The 20,843-nt window shown below is 28.9% G+C and overlaps 1 protein-coding gene across 5 annotated transcripts in view; it reads left to right on the top strand.

Annotated features, from left to right (window-relative positions):
- Positions 1-20,843, top strand: part of Nap1 (Nucleosome assembly protein 1) — a 46,125-nt gene that overhangs the window by 11,716 nt on the left and 13,566 nt on the right. For all 5 annotated transcript variants that reach the window (XM_076518083.1, XM_076518086.1, XM_076518085.1 and 2 more), the window contains 8 exons: positions 54-195; positions 743-832; positions 2,610-2,676; positions 9,448-9,521; positions 13,225-13,293; positions 13,849-13,988; positions 14,362-14,507; positions 18,439-18,461. In XM_076518083.1, coding sequence (XP_076374198.1) covers positions 54-195; positions 743-832; positions 2,610-2,676; positions 9,448-9,521; positions 13,225-13,293; positions 13,849-13,988; positions 14,362-14,507; positions 18,439-18,461 — 751 coding nt within the window. The remainder of the gene's footprint in view (positions 1-53; positions 196-742; positions 833-2,609; positions 2,677-9,447; positions 9,522-13,224; positions 13,294-13,848; positions 13,989-14,361; positions 14,508-18,438; positions 18,462-20,843) is intronic.

Below are 20,843 nucleotides of genomic sequence, written 5' to 3'. Positions count from 1 at the left end.
TCCTGAGATGTTTCAAGTAAAACAATATTATAAAATCATTAATTTTTATATAGCTTACCTAAGACAGTTAAACGAAGAATCAAAGCCCTTAAGAAACTTCAACTAGAATGTATCAGACTTGAAGCCAAATTTTATGAAGAAGTACATATGTTAGAATGCAAGTATGCTGACTTGTACACACCATTTTTTGAAAAAGTAGGTGTTTTTTGTAATGTATCAGATATATAGTTTAAGATCATTATCTTATAAAATGTGTATAATTTGTATTAGGTTTTTAAGAAACTAATCTTTCTTATTTAAAGGAGTTTTAGTATTTTATGTGAAATAATATTAATGTTTAAAAAAAATCTTCTAGATCATTTTTATATCAAAATGAAGAAAAAATTGGTGTATTTTAGTTAAACTGGCCCAAATTAAAGATGGGTGGAACACCCTGATTTTTGTTGCTTCAGAAAATATTTTAGTTTACTACCTTGTATTTAAACAAAAATTGGAACCTAAACATCCATTGAAACAGTCTAAATTATGTGGTTATAAAGATCTTTAATATCTAATTATAAAAACCTTTGAAACAATATTTTTAGTTGGTATAAAAACTTAAGTGTTTTGAATGTGTTATTGTGTACAGTAACTAATCTATACAATTATACATGAATTAGTATTAACCATTATGCACATTTGATAAAGATTTGTTTATTATAGCAGTAAGTTTTAACTGTTTATATTCTTGTTTCTCATAAAGCGAAATGAATTTATTAATGGAAAAGTTGAACCAACAGATGAAGAGTGTGATTTTTCTTCAGACTCTGAAAAAGAGGAAGACGAATTAACGGTGAGGAGTGGTGAAATATGAAATATTACTTGATAATATCTATCTTGTCTAAACTTATGTAAATTACATTTATTATGAGAATGTATAAATAGATAATACAAGAGTTATCATAAGCTAGTAAATGCTAAATTTGTTATATCAGGTCATCCCTAAAGTAATGTCTGATTTCAGATTCAGAAAAAGGGAACAAATTTCAAACACTTTTAATGTTATTTAATCAATAATGTATGTTCCATTGTTATTAATTACTTCCTGCCAACAATTCACAATCTTCTGAATGCTACTTTTATAAAATTATTGGGGTTTGAGGAAAAAGAATGTAGAGAGGGTAGCTTTGACATTTTCATGTATTCCAAGCTCTTTTCCATCAAGATAGTTCTGCAAACTTTGGAACAGATGATAATCAGATAAGGCAAGGTTTGGAGAATAAGGAGGATGTGGAAGTATTTCCTAGTTTAGCTCTTCAGTTTTTGTAGATGTGATACTTGTATGGGGCCATGCATTATCCTGGTGTAACACAACATCTTTATGATTGATCAAAGAAGGCCTCTTTTCATTCAGTGCAACATTCACATACTCTAACTGTTGACAGTAGAAGTCTGATGTAATCATTACATTGAGAGGCAGCAACTCAAAGTGGATCACACTAACAATATCCCACCAAATACTTAAGTTCCTAGGGTGGAGGTTCATTTTGGACTGTGGTTTAGCCATTGTCTACAATGCTTAACATTTTCATAATATATCCATTTTTAATCTCCAGTCATTAACCTGTCCAAAAAAGGTGAGTTACATTCATGAGAGTGCAGAGAAATGCAAATGTCCATTCTTGCTTTAAGGTTGGCTTCTGTCAAATCATGGGGGACCCATTTTTCAAATTTTGACACCTTTCCAAGCTCTTGCAGATGATGGTGAACTGTTGAATGGGTTGCATTAAGCTTTTGTGCTAGTTCTTTAACTGTTACATTACAGTCTTCATCAAGTGCAACCAGCACCAAGTCATCATTAAACTCGACAGGTAAACCTGAACGTGGTGCATCACTTAAGCTGTAATCACCTGATCTGAAATTCTGAAACCACCTTCAACATTTTATTTCATTTAGAGACTCTGCACCATAAACACCTTGAATGTTTCATGTAGTTTCTGTTGTACTATTTGCTTTTTTAAATTCATAAAGCATTGTATGCCTAATGTGCTCCTTAGACACATCCATCTTCATAAGGGTTTATTTGATTAATGATCTGAAAAGTGGAGTTGTGTTAGTTTCTTTTGTCTAAACATTTTTAAACACATTTGTCTTTAAAGCCTTCCACAAATACAGACATGATGATGCACTTTCTGTAATTAATTTTTGAACATTACTTATGGGATGACCTGATACACGTTTTAATAAATCAGTTATGCATTTTGCTTCTTACTTAATAGTCTGAAAGGTTTATTCACAGCCTTTGTCAAACAAGGTAATTGTCTAGTTCAAACCAAAGTGTAAGGTTTGAGCTAAATTGTAAATACCCATAAAATATTTTAATTTTGTTAGAACATACTAGTTTTATACCTCTTCCATTTATTCAGATTAATGCTATTGAATCTCCAACAGAATATAAATTTAATGAGTTATCTCACTAGTTCAGTATGTGCTTTTCTTTTACCTTTTTGCTTATATTTTTAATAAGTTTGTGTAATTCTACACAAAATATGTTCTGACAATAAATATATGTTATACAGAAGTAGATAAAAGCAATCACTCGGTTATTCTGGAAAATTTTCTTTTGTTAGGAAGAACTTAAAAATATTAACCTACAAAATAAAAGTGAAGACAGAGAGAAGAGCAAATCAGTAAAAGGTAAAAATTTAGTCATAAAATATTATATGCTGTTTAATCATAAATTTTTATGTAGATGCTTACAAAGATGTGTAATAAAGTGTAACAACTTACACGAGAGGCTTGATTACTGACACATATGCATGAAACTTCACATGTCTAAGTTCAGTACCACAAAGCATCATGTAGAAGTAATTAAAACATAATTTACTTTCCTAATTCAATATGAAAAACCATGTGAAGTTTGAAAATCAACTTATTTTTAACATTTTAAAAAGGAATCTTTGATTTGTTAAAATTCAGAATTGAAATAAATGAGTTAAAAGAAAATGTCACAAAGGAGAAAAAGTAATCTAGTGTATCTGCTTTTGATTCACACAAGTACACACATTAAAATGTGTAAAAATTCTCTTTGGTCCATTGTACAGTTTTGCATTTTGTTTTTGTAGTCAATAATAAGTAATATTAGTTTTGCAAATACCAAAAAGAAGTCTTGTTTCAATAAATATACCTATTTATTTTTCATCCATGCAGTTACAAAATTGGTCAATAACATTGGACAAGAACAAAATATATTTATCTGCTACTAGAAAAAATGCAACTGTTGTTTAGTAATTTGATGGTGTTGATTTTCTAAAACTAATTTGATTTATTTATTGAAAATTACATTCAAGAATGTTCTAAAACTATACATAATAGCAATACCAGTTTAAAAAAATGAGTATAATAAAATTATATACTGAAAATACATTCAGGTTATATTCAAAACTCTCATTGACATTTCTTTGTTATTTTTACAAAATATCTGTTTGATTTGTTTTATCTTTGGTGTATGTTCATAGTTTCACACTGTAAGAACCAACAGTATTTTCCCATCATCACAGGGTTCCGTTTTCCTGTGGTTCTTGAGTATATCATCAGTTTTCATAGCATAGTTGTCATCTTTATGATTTTCTAAGGATCAGTTTCAATGATTTTCAGGCAGCAGGTTCCTTCTGATTGAATACTGTTTCAAAATCATCATTCATCAACACTTTCCAAATCTGTAGCCTAGCAAAGATACCTTTACTGGTTTTTGGAACTTTTCAGACATATCTGAAACCATTACAATCTTTGTTCATTCCTTTTACAGAAATCTTTGATAAACCAGTTTAATATGAAGTGAAAGCAGAAGCACATTTTGAAGATTTTCTAAAGAATGATACTGTGTTGTTTTGTAATTCTCTATCACTGGGCATTCTGTTTTTTTTTTAAATGATCTTTATCATTTGGGCTGTTCAAGAGATGCCGAAAGCAACAATGTTTGGTATATTCTCTCTGCAGGCCAAGTAGGAGTGCAATAACCTTTAGATCACCATGTATGTTCCAACTATAGTAATCATATTTGATAGCAGCAAGTATAATCTGCATGTTTTTGGAAGTTTCTTTCATGTTCCAAACATGAGTAACAGGAATTGATGGCTTAGTATTCCCACTGTACAGCTTTCAGACTAACTTTAGGTAAATAAGTAAGAAATTTCCATTCTTGATTATAATGTTCAGTACTTAACTCTTTCATTGGTGATCAGCATTTGTACAGAAACACAAAATATCTTGCATAATGTTGTGTAAAGAAGAACTTTGATGATGACTTTAGTTAATTAGTACTCTTGTTCCTGGAGCTAACAAATTCCATTGTTGTAAACAAGAGCTAAAAAGTTTGCCATGCTGCTTTGATAGAGACAAGTCATGAATCAGATCACTTAGCTACTCTTGTGTGATAAGATGAGGCACTCTATGTTGAGGTGCCACAGGAACAAAATTACTAGATGAAGAGAATCCATTGTCTTTGCAGGATAATTCTTCTGTTTCATAATTTGCTGGTGGTTGTAGCAGTGGAAGAAACATTTCCATGAAGTACTGGGTTCATTGCAGATACACTACCTGGATATTTATTATAGTATTTATGTAAAAAATAACAGTCACATAGATAATCTTTGGGGTGAAACCATATTCTGGGAACTGTAAATGGCATACTTGGTCTCTCCTTATTAAGCTGCTGTCAAGTTACATGTGCTAACTGTACAACACACATATGGAGCCCAGTATTTTTTGTGTAATTTTACACCATAAACAGTGGTAGTAAACTTTACCTTCTGCAGGATGTTATCCCTTTGTGACTGTGATATTCCACAAATTTAGCAGCAACTGTTTGAGTGATTTTTGGTTATTCAAACTTAACTTGAAATGGAGACAACCAGCATTTCAAATTATTTTCTAATTTAAAAAAAAAGTAAAAAAAATTATTTTTACAGAACTAAAGTTTAAAAGATTTGAAAAAAAACACCTTTGCAAAATTTGGTTATTTCACAGGTATGATGCAAGGAAGAACATTGGACTTTATTTTGATTGTGTAAAAATGAAGGTGATGTAACTGAGTGAGTGAGAAGCAACCAAGAGAAAGGTTTTTGACTGTCCAATTTATGCCCAGTTGAGGGGTTCTTGAATGCTCTTGCAGACTGAGCTCTTGAGGGTTTTGTGGTTTCCAGGTGGAAACTAAGAAAAACTAGTGCAGTTCACTACATTTATATGGTGAACAAATATCATGTACAAACAGTGTGTTTGGAATTTGACACCATCACAATACAGTCATTGTTTGAAGTTATCAAAAATTATATATGACTTTTACCCATTAAACAAGGTAAACTTAATTTTACAGCATAAATCTGAGTTGATTGCATCATATTTCACATAGTGCTGATAAAATATTTAGATATTACAATAATTCAAAATCTACATGTGATGGAAAAATTGTAACTACATTTTTGAAATCGGAACCATAAAAGTAGAACCTCTTGAGTTTTTTCTAGTAGCAAATGTCTTTGTTGTCCAGTATAAGGTGTGATGTTTTATATATTCTGTTGAAATAATATATTAAATATATACAGTGCATAGTTAAAATATTCTTTCAAACTATTACAAGCCAGGATGCATTGTGAAGTATGTTGATCTGTTTAAGCCAAGTATGCTCTAAAACTGTAGTAGGGTCATTATCATTCTAAAATTTTTTTCTAAAAAAAAAAGGTTTTTGCTGTTGCAAAGATATTTAGTGTTGAAAGTATAAAGTGCTGTATGAAAATATGCATTGAATTTAATTGGTTTTGACAGACCTGAATAAATCAATGTAACATAAATTTTACAAATATGGAGGAAAAGAAGATTGACAAGTGTACATTCAGTAATTTCTTAAAATTAAATGGTTAGATTGTTAGACTTAATCAGTCAAATCCATCTGGCTCAGACCTTTTCTCCAAGTGTTATAAGTACAAAGCAGTGAATAAAGTATATCAAAATATAGGCTAATTATAAAGTACTGCACCTTGTTTGGCAGAGTATGCCCAATACATGACAGTTTAGACTGATTTTAAGTACACAGGATGTGACCATCACAATGTGGTGTTTGATCACTTGAAATAATTCACCACTAGATGGCACAACACTGCTACAGACGTTTTTTAAGACAGCTTCTTAGTTGATAGTAGGGCTTAATTAAGGCTTCTTTATCTTAAGAACCTTATTTTTTTTACTAATCTTCTTGCAGGAGGTTTAAGCAACATTCTCAGGTTCTGCTTTTACATGCAACTGATAGAATATACTTGCCCAATCTGGCAGCAACATTTAACAAGCTTAACAGTTCATATTTGTTTTGTGTATTATTGTTATTAGCACTTGTTATTCTCAAGTTTCCAAAAATACTGCTGCTGATTTGGATAATGGCATTTTTTTTAATGTTCTATAATTTAAACTTAAGTTCTTTTTATTTTTCTTAAGCATTTTATAAAATAGTGTTCATAATGTTAGGCCTCACCAAAATGGATCTCTTAACTGAAAACAAAGTTTAATTAATACAAACCACAATCACTTAAATCTAGTATTTTGTACTTCATCATTTCTGTGAACTCTTTCTATATGGATGAGTGTTCTAGAGGTTATGCAATAGAAATTGAAAACTGTAAGATGAAAAAAGTATTTTTTAACATGGAATTCACTGCATGCTGACTAAACAGTCAGAACTAAACTGAATTCTAAAACAAATCTGTAATAGAAATACTTCATTTAAGCTACATAACTTGAGAATTATAATAAACATTAATTCTCTAGTATGGGTTTGGTTTAATGATCAACCTTGTGAACCTAGGGTTAAGAGTAAGCTCACTTCCTCTACTTACCTTTACTATATAAATCAAAAGCAAGATTATTTGCAAAATAATCAAGTAAGAGAATGGATTTCTTTAGTAAGTAAAGTCTGGTGCAGAAAGTTGTCTGATTGAAAAAGGAAGTGTGAAAAGTTATTAGACAGTAGATTACTTGAAATTTTCATATTTATGATACTGTATCAAATTGCTATTAGAGTTTAGTATCAAGAGTACTGAAAGTAACAGGCAGGACAAGACCCATATTAAATGGACTTGAGCTGTTAAATCTGGCCATTTTGTATTCTACTTAGACTAAAATTTGTTGGCTGTTTAGAAAAACATAACCGACTTGTATACATGAACATAAAGTGTGACAATGTTGAACAGTTTACAAAGAAACAAGATCTGTAATGTCATTAGTTATTAGTTTTGAAGGAAAAACGTACACACTGAAAAATAAATTTGAGTTTTTGCAAAAAGTTACACTTTACGTGTTTTCATTTCATTATGCTTAGTATACTGAAAGTAAATTAATTTTTATATTGTAGAATTAACTAATGGTAACTTTTATAAAAAAAAAATTTTTTTCCTTCCTAAAAGAGATTTTAAATTTTCAGAAATATTAATTTTTTTTCACACAAAATATTTTCTCTAATTGCATTGTTTTTGATGCTCAGAGAATTTTGACTTTTAAAAAGGCATTGTTATGGATCAAATAAAGTTCTAACTCTATCCATACTATAGAGCAGCATTTCCCAAACTTTTCCAACTAGGGACCAGTTTATTTTTATAATTTTTCATGAGGCCTGACCTCCTCAAATACCTATTTAAATAAGCTGAGTCTTAACATCAAGCTGAAATCAATTGTTCTATCAATACATCTTCAATTATAAAATATATCAGTGTTTTATAGTACTGCTGTGTGAAAAGAAATAAAAGGGATTATATTTCATTGTTATTTAGTCTTTACATTAACTGTATATTTATTAATGCTCTTTTAAGAAATAACTTATCTAATAAGAAGGATGATGCTATTTTTTATCACATGGCAGCTTCAAATCAGGAGGGAAAATTCTATAGTTTCATAGCCTTAAATATAAAATTTTACTCTTCCTTCCTGTTCTATTAGTTGAAATACTAAACAAGCTAAGTTAGATGAAATTAAAATTTAAGTTATAATGTATTTGAAAATATTCATTTTATAATTTAATTTTGTTAATGGATTTAAATACATTTTTCTTTAATATACACAAATAATGTAGAAATCTTAAAAATGATGGTGGTAGTGAAAAGATTAAAATTAATTTAAGTTTTTTTAGTTTTATGTGGTCTGGTACCAGGTTGCAAACCACACTGGGAAATGCTGCTGTAGAACATCCTTTACACGTGTAGAGTACAACTGTGTGTCAGATTTCCAAATTTATGTAAAAATAATTAACTTTCAGCAGTTTTAACCCTGAATCTTTTTGCAGTTTGACACTTTATAATTTGTAACATTTATTTGGAGAAATTGTAAAGAAAATGAATCACAATATTACAGCTTTAGTTTTTGTAAAATTGTAAGTTGTCTCTGCTGCTAACAATGCACTTACAAATCTTTTTTGAAGTCTTTCTGCCTTTCCCAAAACATAGGTTTATATTTACTAAGAGATGATCAGATTTGGGAATATGTCTTCTTGTTTGACTGTCCTTCTCCTATAGTTGTTTTATTACTACACCTTTTTGTTCCCTCCCTTTTTATGATGCCATAGCATGAGGCTGAATAATTACTAATGGAATGCACCTACAAAAAAAACTGTAGTTAAAGCTTAATACAGGTAAATAGAACAGATAATAAACTGTTTATGTCAATGTAGATTGAATAAGGTGTTGGAAGGATAATTTATGGTTTCGTAAAAGAGGGTGACTGCCCAGAGCTCCTGTAAGAAGTGGCAAAATAATCTAGGAGATATTTAGATTTTTGAACATCCCAGAGACTTGGGAATTGTCTTTTATTCTAGAAAGGGTTTCTGTTAAATTTATTTGTATAAAAACTAAAAATTTTAATTTATAACAAGGCAGTAATTAAACTTAGTTAGGTTTAAACAAGTATGACAGGTAATGGCAAAATTACAGTTCAAGTCCTTATTCAATATAGTTAAGTTTATCGTATTCAAACAATGTACATAAGTAAAATAAATTGACTATACAGTTGGTAAAATAGAATATCAGATGAAGTATGTGTATGATATAAATCAGTATCAAGTTGAAACTTATTAGATATGTGAAATGGAACTTTTTGGTAGCTTATAAAAAGTTTTAATTTTAAATGCAAAAGAAGTATTTTAATGTGTGTTTTTTTCAAAATGATGTCTTATTATAATTTTTGAACTTTCACAACTGTAAAAATTATTTTAAAAAGTCATATTGCTTGATTTTTCTGAAATAAGATACGATTCAGTAAACTTTTATTAATTTTCCTGCTATTTATTTATTTCTGCCATGAAAAGAGGGAAAATCAAGGAATATCTGTGCTGCTACTCCAATCTGATAAAAATACTTAGTTAATAGATATAACAAACACAGTCCATTACACCATTATTTACATTTAAACATTTTTAAATTATTCATTTTTCAGATGATGTTAAAGGCATACCCAGTTTCTGGCTAACAACTTTTAAGAATGTTGAAATTATAGGAGAAAGGATTCAGGTATTGCTCACCCACCTAATCATTTTTTATTCTTTAATGATACGTATTGTCTGATGTACCAGTTTGAACATTCAACTAAGAATGGGATTATAACTGGTAATCAGTAACTGCAAATATGCCATTTTAATTTTCTAAAGTACATGTAGACCAACATAGATGCATATAAAAGCTGTAGAAGATATTAACTTGCAAGCATTTTAAGTAGATCACAAAGTCAGTGGTACACAAACTGGAGGTCTGTGATGGTACTCCAAAGGGTCTGTAAGTGATATCCAAAATTTCATTAAAGTATTTTAAATTTTAATTCATGGAATATAAAATATTTTTCATTTACAGGAATTTTTGATAGGTTTTAGAGGTCCATAAAAATTTTAAAATCAAAAGCAAGTTTTTGAGTTATTGAAGAATTGCTGACCTTTTTGTTCTCTTTTTTTCATTCAAAAAGTACTCAAACCTATTTACCATTTTGTGTGTGAATCAGTGATATAAAATGCATTTACATGAAATAGGAAATAAAAGTAAGCTTCTGAGATATTTTAATTAAAAGAAATATCTTTGTAACTTTACTGTAATATTCTACTATTTTTAACTATTACAAGTAGAATTATTAAATACAGCCCCAGTAATAAATGCATTAATAATTAACTAAGTGTACAACTAATGTTAAGTTTATTCAGATGCTAAGGTAACTTATGACACATGACATTATTGTGTTTGTTTTTATTTTTATATACACTCAAAAAATGTAAATAATTGCAATGAAAAAATTATATAAAATGCATTTGGTTTATTGTGCGAAATTTTATTCAGTAATTAAAGACTTGTTTGCTAGAGCTTGGACAAACAGTTGGTGAAATGTCACTTTCTAAAATACTGTATGTTTTATATGTCATGTTTTGGAACTCTGGTTTGCAAACATTGAATTTTTTATTTATTATTTCATGCCTCTTTTATTAGGAAACCTGCTAAAAATTCTATAATTGTTAAAATTATAGATAATATGGTCTCGCTTTTGACTAGGGTAGTAAGAAGATATAGATTTTGACACTTGAAGGTTCAGAGTAACTTAACAAAGCTTAAGTTTTCAGTAGAACTAATTTGTGTAATTTACTAATAATGTCTCCAAAACTAGCTGTTTATATTTAATTGAAAGTGTTTTTTTCAATTTTAATATTGAACTGGCTATGGCTATGATCCTTGAGTTTCATCAGCTTTGTAATAGATAACCTACCAAGTAGTATTACTTATGGGAAATACACAACTACTACTACTGGCCGTAGTATGACTCCTGTACCTTTATAGGTTTTTTTTACTGGTTTTTCCACTTTGTGATTAATGACAAGTAGTTACAATGTATATTATTAACAAGACAGTATAAAAGTAATGTAATTTGGTTCACACATTTAACTGTATAACTCTTGCTATATTTAGTTTTCAACTTAAATAACCTTTTTATTTTGCAGGTAATCCATGTAAATGAAATAAAATATTCACATAGTTCAAAAATACCTTTATATAGAAAAGTAATCATGTTTTTGTATCTTAAATAAAATTTCAAAATGGGTATTATTTGAATACACTTGTTTGGTGCATGTGGTACTCTTATCTACCCTCAGTAAGCACCTTATTGCAGTCAATTAAAAGAACTGCAACTTAAACAAAACATCTTTATTTAGTGTGATTGTTCCAAGCAGGTTAACAGAACAGTTTTTAATATACAATTAAGTAATTAAATATACCTGATAAATATAAGTTATTGTTCATGTTAGGTTATCTGTTTCATACTTATTTTACCATAGTACTTCTTTTAAGTCTTGTATACTAACTATTCAGCACATTTTGTTGAAACAGTGCAGTTATTAATTATACCTCCATGTGCTTCACTGTAATATTCTTATCCTATGCATGGGAGGAGCTACTATGTATAATGCTTTGGAGGTGTGGTTTAATTAATACAACAGCTTTTATTTAAGTACTCTGCACTATAAACAACAAAACTCAGGTTTTCCACGTGAGTGATTTTAATGTGTGATAACTGTTCAGACATTGTCAAACAGTTTCTGTTAACAATATGAAAACTGACAATCCTTGAATACCACCTGATGAATATTTGATTGCTTAGAACTGCATTTGAATTCTTGACTAGCAAACTAACCTTTGAACACAGTTGCCTTACTTTTGACTAAAAGTTTTGAATTACATCCTTTTTCAGTATGTGATATTAATTCAGGCATTTGGTTTCTTAATTTTAAGTGGGATTTTTAACTGAATTTGTAAGTATGATAGGATCAAGTTTCCAACGTGTTACTTAACCTTTGAACAATGAAATACTTTTTATGCAATGAAGTATTTTAGAAGTAATGAATAAATGCAGCTAATGCATGAAATCTTAAAATAGAAAGTAATTTATTTTATTTTTTTCAAGTAGCAATTTTTAATAGTATTTTTTTTAAAATACAAGTTTGTTTTAGAATTGTAGTTGCCTGATGAACAAATTTGTATTAGTGGTGCAAGAATTCTTAAAAGAGTGTGAACCATATGTAGGAATCCTGAAAATAATTGTGGAAACATTCAAACGATATCACTATATGAGTCACAAACAATAAGTAATGGAAGTTGGATAGTGAAATGAGTAATGATACTAAATAGTACTGTAGAAAATACAGTGCATACTTTGTACAATGCACTAGTACTTTATATCTGTACCTTTGCTATGAGCAGGATATTAAATTTTATTTTTATGCTGCCATAAAATGTATCAATAGTATGACTGCTTTTTGACACAACCTCAAGAATTTTGTAATAGGACACTGTGTAGGACAGGCTATGGCTGTGAGTGTCCCACTGGCCTCTCTCTCATTTGTATATCATTTAACCATATTTTCTGTATGACTGGGATTGTTGGTTTACTGGAAAATGAATCTATCACCCAGTATGTCAAATATTTGTGGGAATGTCGCAATATTTCAAAATTTCATATACTTGTGAACACCTTAAGTGCCATCAGCTTTGTAATAGAAAACCTACAAAGTTGATTGAGATTCAGAGACCCAAACATTTACTGACCCCTCACCCTACATTACCATCACAATATACATTATTAGCACATGACAGTATTCTGGTGCAGTTCATTTGTGCACAATAAATGGTAGCATTTCTGTAGCATTTGCCTTATATAAGAAGTTTAGAATATTAGAAGAAAAGTGAAGGTCAGTTCTAATTATTTTCCTCTACATAGAAATTGGTTTACTTTATGGTAATCAATCTGGTTTGCAACTCAAAGTTACTATTCAGTAGTTCAAAAGGCATTTTATCATAAAGTATTTCTACTAGCGGTTTTTATCATGTAACACAAAAGCACAAAGAGAAACTTTACATACAGTTGGGTATCTTACTATTTATATAATATGCAACTGGAATGGAAAGAGAATGGTAATATTGAGCAATGCTTTAGAATTGGGTTAGTTGTGAATAAGCTTTTAAATTTAGGATTTTGTATTAACTATGTAAGGATTTGTTAATACCATTTGTAATCATTTTTACAGTATTTGTTGTTTTACATTTAACAATTAATCTGATTTCCAGTAATTATTAGTTAATTTTTTTATTTCAATTTGCCGAGGTGTGTATTTATAAGATATATATTTAAGTTTTAAAACCTTTATGATTAGATCACATTTAATTTTGTAAAATTTATTTACAGGACCATGATGAGCCTATCCTCAAGAATCTTACAGATGTTAAAGTGAAACTTTCACAAACAAATCCAATGGTAATGTTTGTCATATTCAGTCTCCCAGTGGGACAACTGTAAGTCTACAGATTTACAATGCTAAAATCAGAGGTTCAATTTCCCTCAGTGGACACAGCAGATAGCCTACTGTGGCTTGACTTTTTAAAAATATTTATTTTAATTAAACATAAAGCAAACATACCAGAGAAATATGTTAGAAATTTGATTTGCCTATTTATGCGTTCTATTGCACTGTTGTTTTTTGTATAGCAACTATACAATAAACAGGTGTTGTTCATTATCAACAGTAGATACTTTAATGATAACATCGAGTTTATATTTTTGATACTTATTAATGGGATTTAAGAAGAGCTATATCAGTATCCAAAAGTATAATTTTGCATTGTACATTAATGTTTAGACAAATATTTTTTTTTGGGGAATTCATGTTTGAAAAAGGAATGGTTTCAAAGCTGCTTAAATTGTTAGCCACCTGTATGTTTTTCAGAAGCTTGATCTATCTGTTACACTTTATTTTTTTTAGGCATAACATTTTTTTTAACTAGAGATAACTTTATTAATATTTTCTTGCAGGGTTTTATGCTAGAATTCCATTTTAAAGCCAATGAGTATTTTAATAATTCAATTCTAACAAAAGAATATGAAATGAGGTGTGCACCAGAAGAAAATGACCCATTTTGTTTTGAAGGACCTGAAATTTTTAAAAGCAAAGGGTAAGAAAGAATTTGATGCATAATGATCTTTGTGCGAATCAAAAATTTTGAAAAACATATTCAGGAACTTACATTTAATGTCATTCTTTACTCTTTTTACTTTTGGTAGTATCTCCAATTTTTTTCACTTATTACATTAGCCTAAATTTATATTTAAAATGTTTGTATAAATATAAGACTAGACTCAATCTGTAAAGAATTTAGTTGCATAATTTTGATATTAAGAAGTTTTGTAAATTAGCCTTCAAGTAGCCAAAACATTGATTATAAAACTTAGCATTTATATAAACAATAAATATATTGTATAACTTAAAGTTCTATATCTCAGGTTATTTTAGTACAAGTGCATCTGTTTTTCTCCTTTCTGTACTAGGTGTACTATAGATTGGAAGAGAGGAAAAAATGTAACAGTGAAGACCATTAAGAAAAAGCAGAAACACAAGTCACATGGTTCGGTCAGAACAATTACAAAAACTGTGCAGAATGATTCCTTTTTTAACTTTTTCAGTCCACCTTCAGGTGTGTTTTTTTTTTTATATTGCTTGCATGTTTTATTAATAATTAAAATATTCGAATCTGGCTTAATTGGGGTCCTCAAGTTTTGTTGGTAGATATATGGATGATGTCTCAACTTAGCTGTGGTGCACCATTGGATTAAGATTATTAAAAAGATATTTTCAGTACTTCAGAATTGAAATTTTTACATTAAAAATATTGTTTTATTTTGTAGATAAAAGCAATAAAAAATTCAGATTTTTAATTTGAATTGAGTTCAGCATGCTCTGATGGAAAAGTTGGTGTTTGTGAATTTCAGAATTGTTAGTAGCACAATATATAGCACGCTCAACTTCTTAAGAGGAAAGTCAAAATAGAGAGAATTAAACCTTGTAACTTCAATAGTTTTATTGATTTTTAACCATTCACTGTCTCTTTACCTTAGTTTGTCATAATGTGATGTAAAATATGTATGCCTCATTTCTGAGAAGTCATTGGTTAGTAATTTAGTCAAACTTTTATTCTGTTTTCATCCATCTCATGAGCCAGTTTTGCATTCATTTCGTCAGCAGAGAATCGTGTAGAGATTGGAAAAGAATGTTAAAAGCTTAGCTTGGTGGTACGCTTATGGAAGAAAAGGTGTTTGCTGGCAACTTCTACTGAAATTACATTTCTGATTGTTTTTTCCATAAAGCTTCCTTTATGATTTTACACTTTTTTGTTGTTGTAGTAGTTGTTGTTGAAGTATGATATGAAAGTGAGTATTTTTTGTAGAACAAAATCAGGTTGAGGATAGTTAAATGTGCTGAAGACTACCAAGTTTTGATTCACCAATAAGACTATTTTTTTGCTAGAATGTTTACATTAGTACTATTGATCTAAGTAATTGCTTGAATGAGCAAAGAAAACTTCCAAAAAAGTATTGTAAAAACAAGAAGTAATAGGAACTGGTTCTCATTTGTATGTAAAAATGTTATTCAAGATAAATCAAACCTATTAAGTTAACAACTTACATGACATAAACTGCAAGTTTATTTTAGGTAAAAAATATGTAAGGAAACTACATTTCACCAGACTGACCTGGCATCTTAAGGATATTGACAGAGTGTTTTCAAAGAGAACAAACAAGTTTAAATTCAAACCAATAAAAACACAAGTAATACAAATGATGCCCTAAATATTGTGATGTTAATATTAAGAAAAGTAAACAATAAGATAAAGAATAATAATATGTTAAATTTAATACTAAAGTATATTTCACTATTGGCATTTGTGTAGTTACATCATAACTATTAAATGAAAATAACTTAATATATGTTGTAACATGGATATCAGTATCTTGAATCATTGGTTAAATTGATTAAAAAACCAAAGAATAATTGCATCTAATATTTATTGTTTGGGATTAGGCTTAGTTTTAGAGATACAGTGGTGTGGTTGGGTGATTATTATTTTTGGATTTATATATTACAATATGAAACTCCCTATTTAGTTCCTGTAGTGCATATTGGTAAATAGACATTTTAATACCAGAAGTAAATGACATTATAACACCAATTTTTGTAGAAAGTTCATTTTAATACTAAATTAGTATTTTAAAGTCTCTTTAATTTTTCTGATAGCAGTATTACTTTCATAATTAAATATTTTGGCTGATTCTATTAAATACAGTCTTTGGAACATTCAAAATCTAGTGTGTTCTGTAGATTTCTACCAGTCTTTTCTGTACAAGATATATTACGTCAGTGACAAGCTATCTGATAAATTAAGTTTTTTAAGTTATTATATTGTGTAGTTAACAAACTACCTGATTTTGTTAAAAAAAACTTTGTTGATATATAAGTTATTGTTTGGAAAGGTTATTCCATATTCTTACTAAATTTTCTTTGGAAAGTGAGTTAGTGTACAGAACAATGTTTTTATGATAATGATCATGTTTATTAAGAACTCCATTATTTAGTACTATATTTACAATTCACATCAATAAAGGTAAAATCAAACCTTCACATACAGTCATGTTCATGTTGTGAGGAGAGTACTTTTATTTAAAATCATGTTGAAGAAATGGTTGTTTCTCATACTGTAGTCATGTTCTAATTGTCTAGATCTTAAATACCCAAAATATGAAATTTGTTATAGATTTTTTGTTTGTAGTGCTGTTCCGTAGATGTTGCAACATTGTATTGTTTTGTTCACATAGATGCATATATACATACAGTCCGTTATAGTAAGGTTATTGACACACTAGATAGAAGCAAAGGCTTGTGTGAAGAGTGAAAGAAATGCTTATTTAGAATTGGTTGAAGTTAATATTATTAAAGTATAAAATAAAGTTCTGATTTGTTTAACTAATTTGTGCATATTTTAAATTATGTAACATGGGAATAGCAAATCCGGTTTTGATTTTAATAAATGATACAGTTTTATGTTCCATAGGTAAGACATACTATATCATTTGTTATTTTCATTGATAGTATTGTTGGAATGTTTAATACATCTAATCTTATTACTTTTTATGTTTTATTTTTATACTTTCATCATAAAAATTGTTTGGCATTATTAGCCTAGTCTATATATTTAGGACTAACCTCACTCCCTTAAGTTGACTGAACCTTGTGAGATTTTATTGGGTTTATGGATGAAAGTACTGTTAGGAACAATGGTATCCAACTGATGAAACAATGCATTCTAATCTTTATAAGTATATACATATGAAGCATATATTTGGTTATATGGGAGGGCTATGTTGATGTTTGGTTTAGCTCTGTGTACATGATCAGAAGTTATTATTACTGATATAGTTATTTTGAAATATTACTGTGCCAAGCTGGCTGTCATGTCTAAGTAATAGAATCCTAATATAATGAATAAGAGTTTCTTGTCTCTCAGCATCATGTTATTTGGTTACATAATGTTGTTTCAATGCTTGCAAAGCATCTCTGATTTTTGTATGACTGTTATTCATAATTCTTGCTAGTAACACCAAATATTCTCCAAACTTAAATCAGTTAAATCCAACTCCTGTTGCTCATTAGGAGACAGAAGGCCAGAACATTTAAGAATTTTTAAGTAAGGTCCAGAAGCCAATGGTTTTATGTGTCAACCATAATTTTAGGTCAGTAATAAAGCTATATATCCTGATTAAAATTTTATAAAATGGAACAAGAAACAATTCATTATACTATCTTTAAATAATGACATGGAGACAGTTTATTTTATGAAGTTTAAAATTTCATCAAGTTGTATCTAATTTGCTAGCAATAAAACCTTTTTAGGCTAAAGGTTAACCAATGAGATTAACTTTTCCCATTTTACGTGGTGAATACAAGCTAAACAGTTTGGTGCACTTTTAAACTATTACATTCTGTTGATTTTTTTTTAACAAGTTCTTAAAAGTTTTCAACTTACTACCATTGCAATTATGTATTTTTTATTACAAACTTGTCTATTCCTCCTGCCATTTATTTTGTTATTTTGGTGAATGACAAAATTAATGTGAATTATGTTCTAATGTCATTGACTTAAAACCTTAAAGTTACTTATTATATGTGACTTATGAATGTTACTGGTAAGATAAGCTCTGTTAGAAATATTGAAGGTGAGAAAAGTTATTTTAAACCCTAGTGGACATGAAGAACTATGGATTGGCTTTAGTGGTATGAGTAGCATTCTTCACCTTCAGTTGTCTTTTTTTCATTTATTTACTCCCACTAGATACTTGATTGTTTTGTACATTTTATTGGTATATTGTTTTAGTCATAGATTATCTTACATTTGAACATTTTGAATTAAACAACACTCATGTATATGTTAATTTGGTAAAGTTTTTGATTTAAAAAAATGTTTGAATGTATGCAAAATGCCTATGGAAAATCATTTAATTTTTCTCCTTTATTTTTTATAATGTATGCTTGCTTGCTATATGTATTCTACCACTTTATTTTATTTTTTTCAGTTCCTGTGGATGAAGAACAGCTGGTATGTAAGATTTGTCATAGATTCTATGTGCTTGTTAACATGTTTTCTAGAAATATAAAATTGGCATTTATGTTTGTGAAGTTAATTTTGATTATTTAATGCATCATTTGTACATGTCCTGGAAATTCTGGAAAGTCATAAAGTTTAGAGAAAAAGAGATACATTGTAATACATAGTATATTTTTAAAATGTTTTCTATCCAATTTTATTTCAAGTTTTATAACTTGAGAACTGTGCTGCTGACTAGTTTCCTTCCTTCTAGCCGATCAAAACATTTAGGACAGTTGGTGCACTTAACTTATGAGTATCTTTGCACAACAATCCAAAAACAAACAAACCACATGGCTTAGGGTGCTTGTGGTTTATGGGTTTGATTGTATAGTTGCTGTAATGTGACAGTTAATCCCACCATTTGTTAGTGAAAGAGTTGGTGGTAGGTGGTGATGACTACCTGCCTTCCCTTTAGTCTTTCATAACTAAGTTATGGACATTTAGTGCAGATAGCTCTAATGCATCTTTGTGCAAAATTGATAAACAAACAAACAAACCATATACAGATATTAACCATGTTGTTTTAGTATTCAAAACTTGAATAAAACTACTTTATTATTAATGTTTTTTAATTAAAAACTTTGTATTTAATCTTTTATTTTCACCACTGTATCTTTGTACAGGTTTGGTCAATTTTATTGGCCTCATAGCAACCGTAAAAAATTAGGAAATAAATATAAATTATGCTTTTCTCATTTTGTAATGACTACAGATTATAACACAAAAATACAAATGTTTAGTCTAAATAGCTTAAATCTCGTAACATTATGCATATGTATATTTTATTTTTATTGTATTGACCTTTTGGCCTTGTCTGACTATTATCATAGAAGTTGCAACAACGAGATACATATGCACTTGTTACTATATCAAAGAGTATAATACTGGTCTTTACAAAGTGACCTGACTTGACTGTGTTTTAGTGCACTTGTGTTTTGTAAAATAGTCACATTTCAATTATATATGTACATACATTATTATTAGTTGCAAATAAGTTCTGAAACTTAAATGTTTATCTTTAAACATAGAACAGTAAATAAAGTGTAACAAATAATTCTCTTCTAGCTACAAACTTTGTACTCATTTGATGCTTCAGTAGGTTGGTAAACCTTATCAAATTTCATACAAAAAATTTGAAAAGAAATTATTTATTGGGTTTATATATATACATATGAAATAACAAATTATAAATTTCAATATCAATATCATAGTCATTGGACAAAGTAAGTGTATGTAAGTAGGTATTTTCAAAAATTGAAGAGGTGGGTAGAGCTTCTTTGGTTGATTCAATAAAGATGTTAATGTATTAGAAAACAGAAAAGAATATTAGCTTCTTATTTTACATTCTAGCTTGTCAGTATTGGTAGTTTGTGTCTAATTCATAAGAAACTATAGACTTTAGATGTTTGTAGTGTCCAAATACAATTTGAACCAATGCTACATTCAAAATTGATATGTTTGTTGTTTGTACTTGTTTACTTTTAAATTCACTAATGTATACTACTAAAATTAGAATTATCTAATTGTGTTGTGTGTTTGTGTGCTATTCAGTGCAGTAATGTGAACTGCATGTGTATCATATGATATACAACTTGTATGGCATTATTATTAGCCAGAGATGATTTAAAGATTAATAAAACAAAAAGTTGATAAATGTGTGTATATATATATATATATATATATATACTGTTATAAGATTTAAACAATTTAAAATAAACATTTGTTGTTTCTTGTTACAATTTTCAGTCATTCTAAAGTGTAAGAAAGCTAACTTATATTTATTACCTAATTTTTTTACTTTTGTTGCCAGGTCAGTCAAATCAGTCACTCCTGTGTAGTTTAGGTATGAAAAATAACTGAAAAAATATGAAAACCTTTTCTTAAGAAAGAAATATTTGATAGCTTTCAGGAAGTTAGAGATTTTACAAAGGAAATTTGACAATATTCAGATGAAGAAAAGTAGTCTTAAGACCAAAATTACTTATGTTGGATAGTCAACATTCACAAGTAAATCTTTAATTAAAATAATACTTAATTTTAAAAGTCTGATATTTTGAGTATGAAACCCTGTAATGTTTACTGATAGCCAATAAAATTTTGTGAATATACACATACATTATCAAAGGTTATAAGAATGCTTTATTCTCATGAAGAAGAATAGTGAACTATTTGAAAATGTTCAGTTTTAGGTCTGTTTTAAAAACCATTGCAACTTTTGTGTGGGATCCTGTGTGCTGACTTCTTAACTGAAATCAACATTTATAGTGTGACTACTGTTATGGTTACTTTGGTGGTAATGGGCTTGGTGCAATTCACACCTCATGTTGTTTA

The sequence above is a fragment of the Tachypleus tridentatus genome, chromosome 8 (genome assembly GCF_004210375.1).
Source record: "Tachypleus tridentatus isolate NWPU-2018 chromosome 8, ASM421037v1, whole genome shotgun sequence".
Taxonomy (NCBI): Eukaryota; Metazoa; Arthropoda; class Merostomata; order Xiphosura; family Limulidae; genus Tachypleus; species Tachypleus tridentatus.
This window is presented reverse-complemented; position numbering and strand designations above follow the sequence as displayed.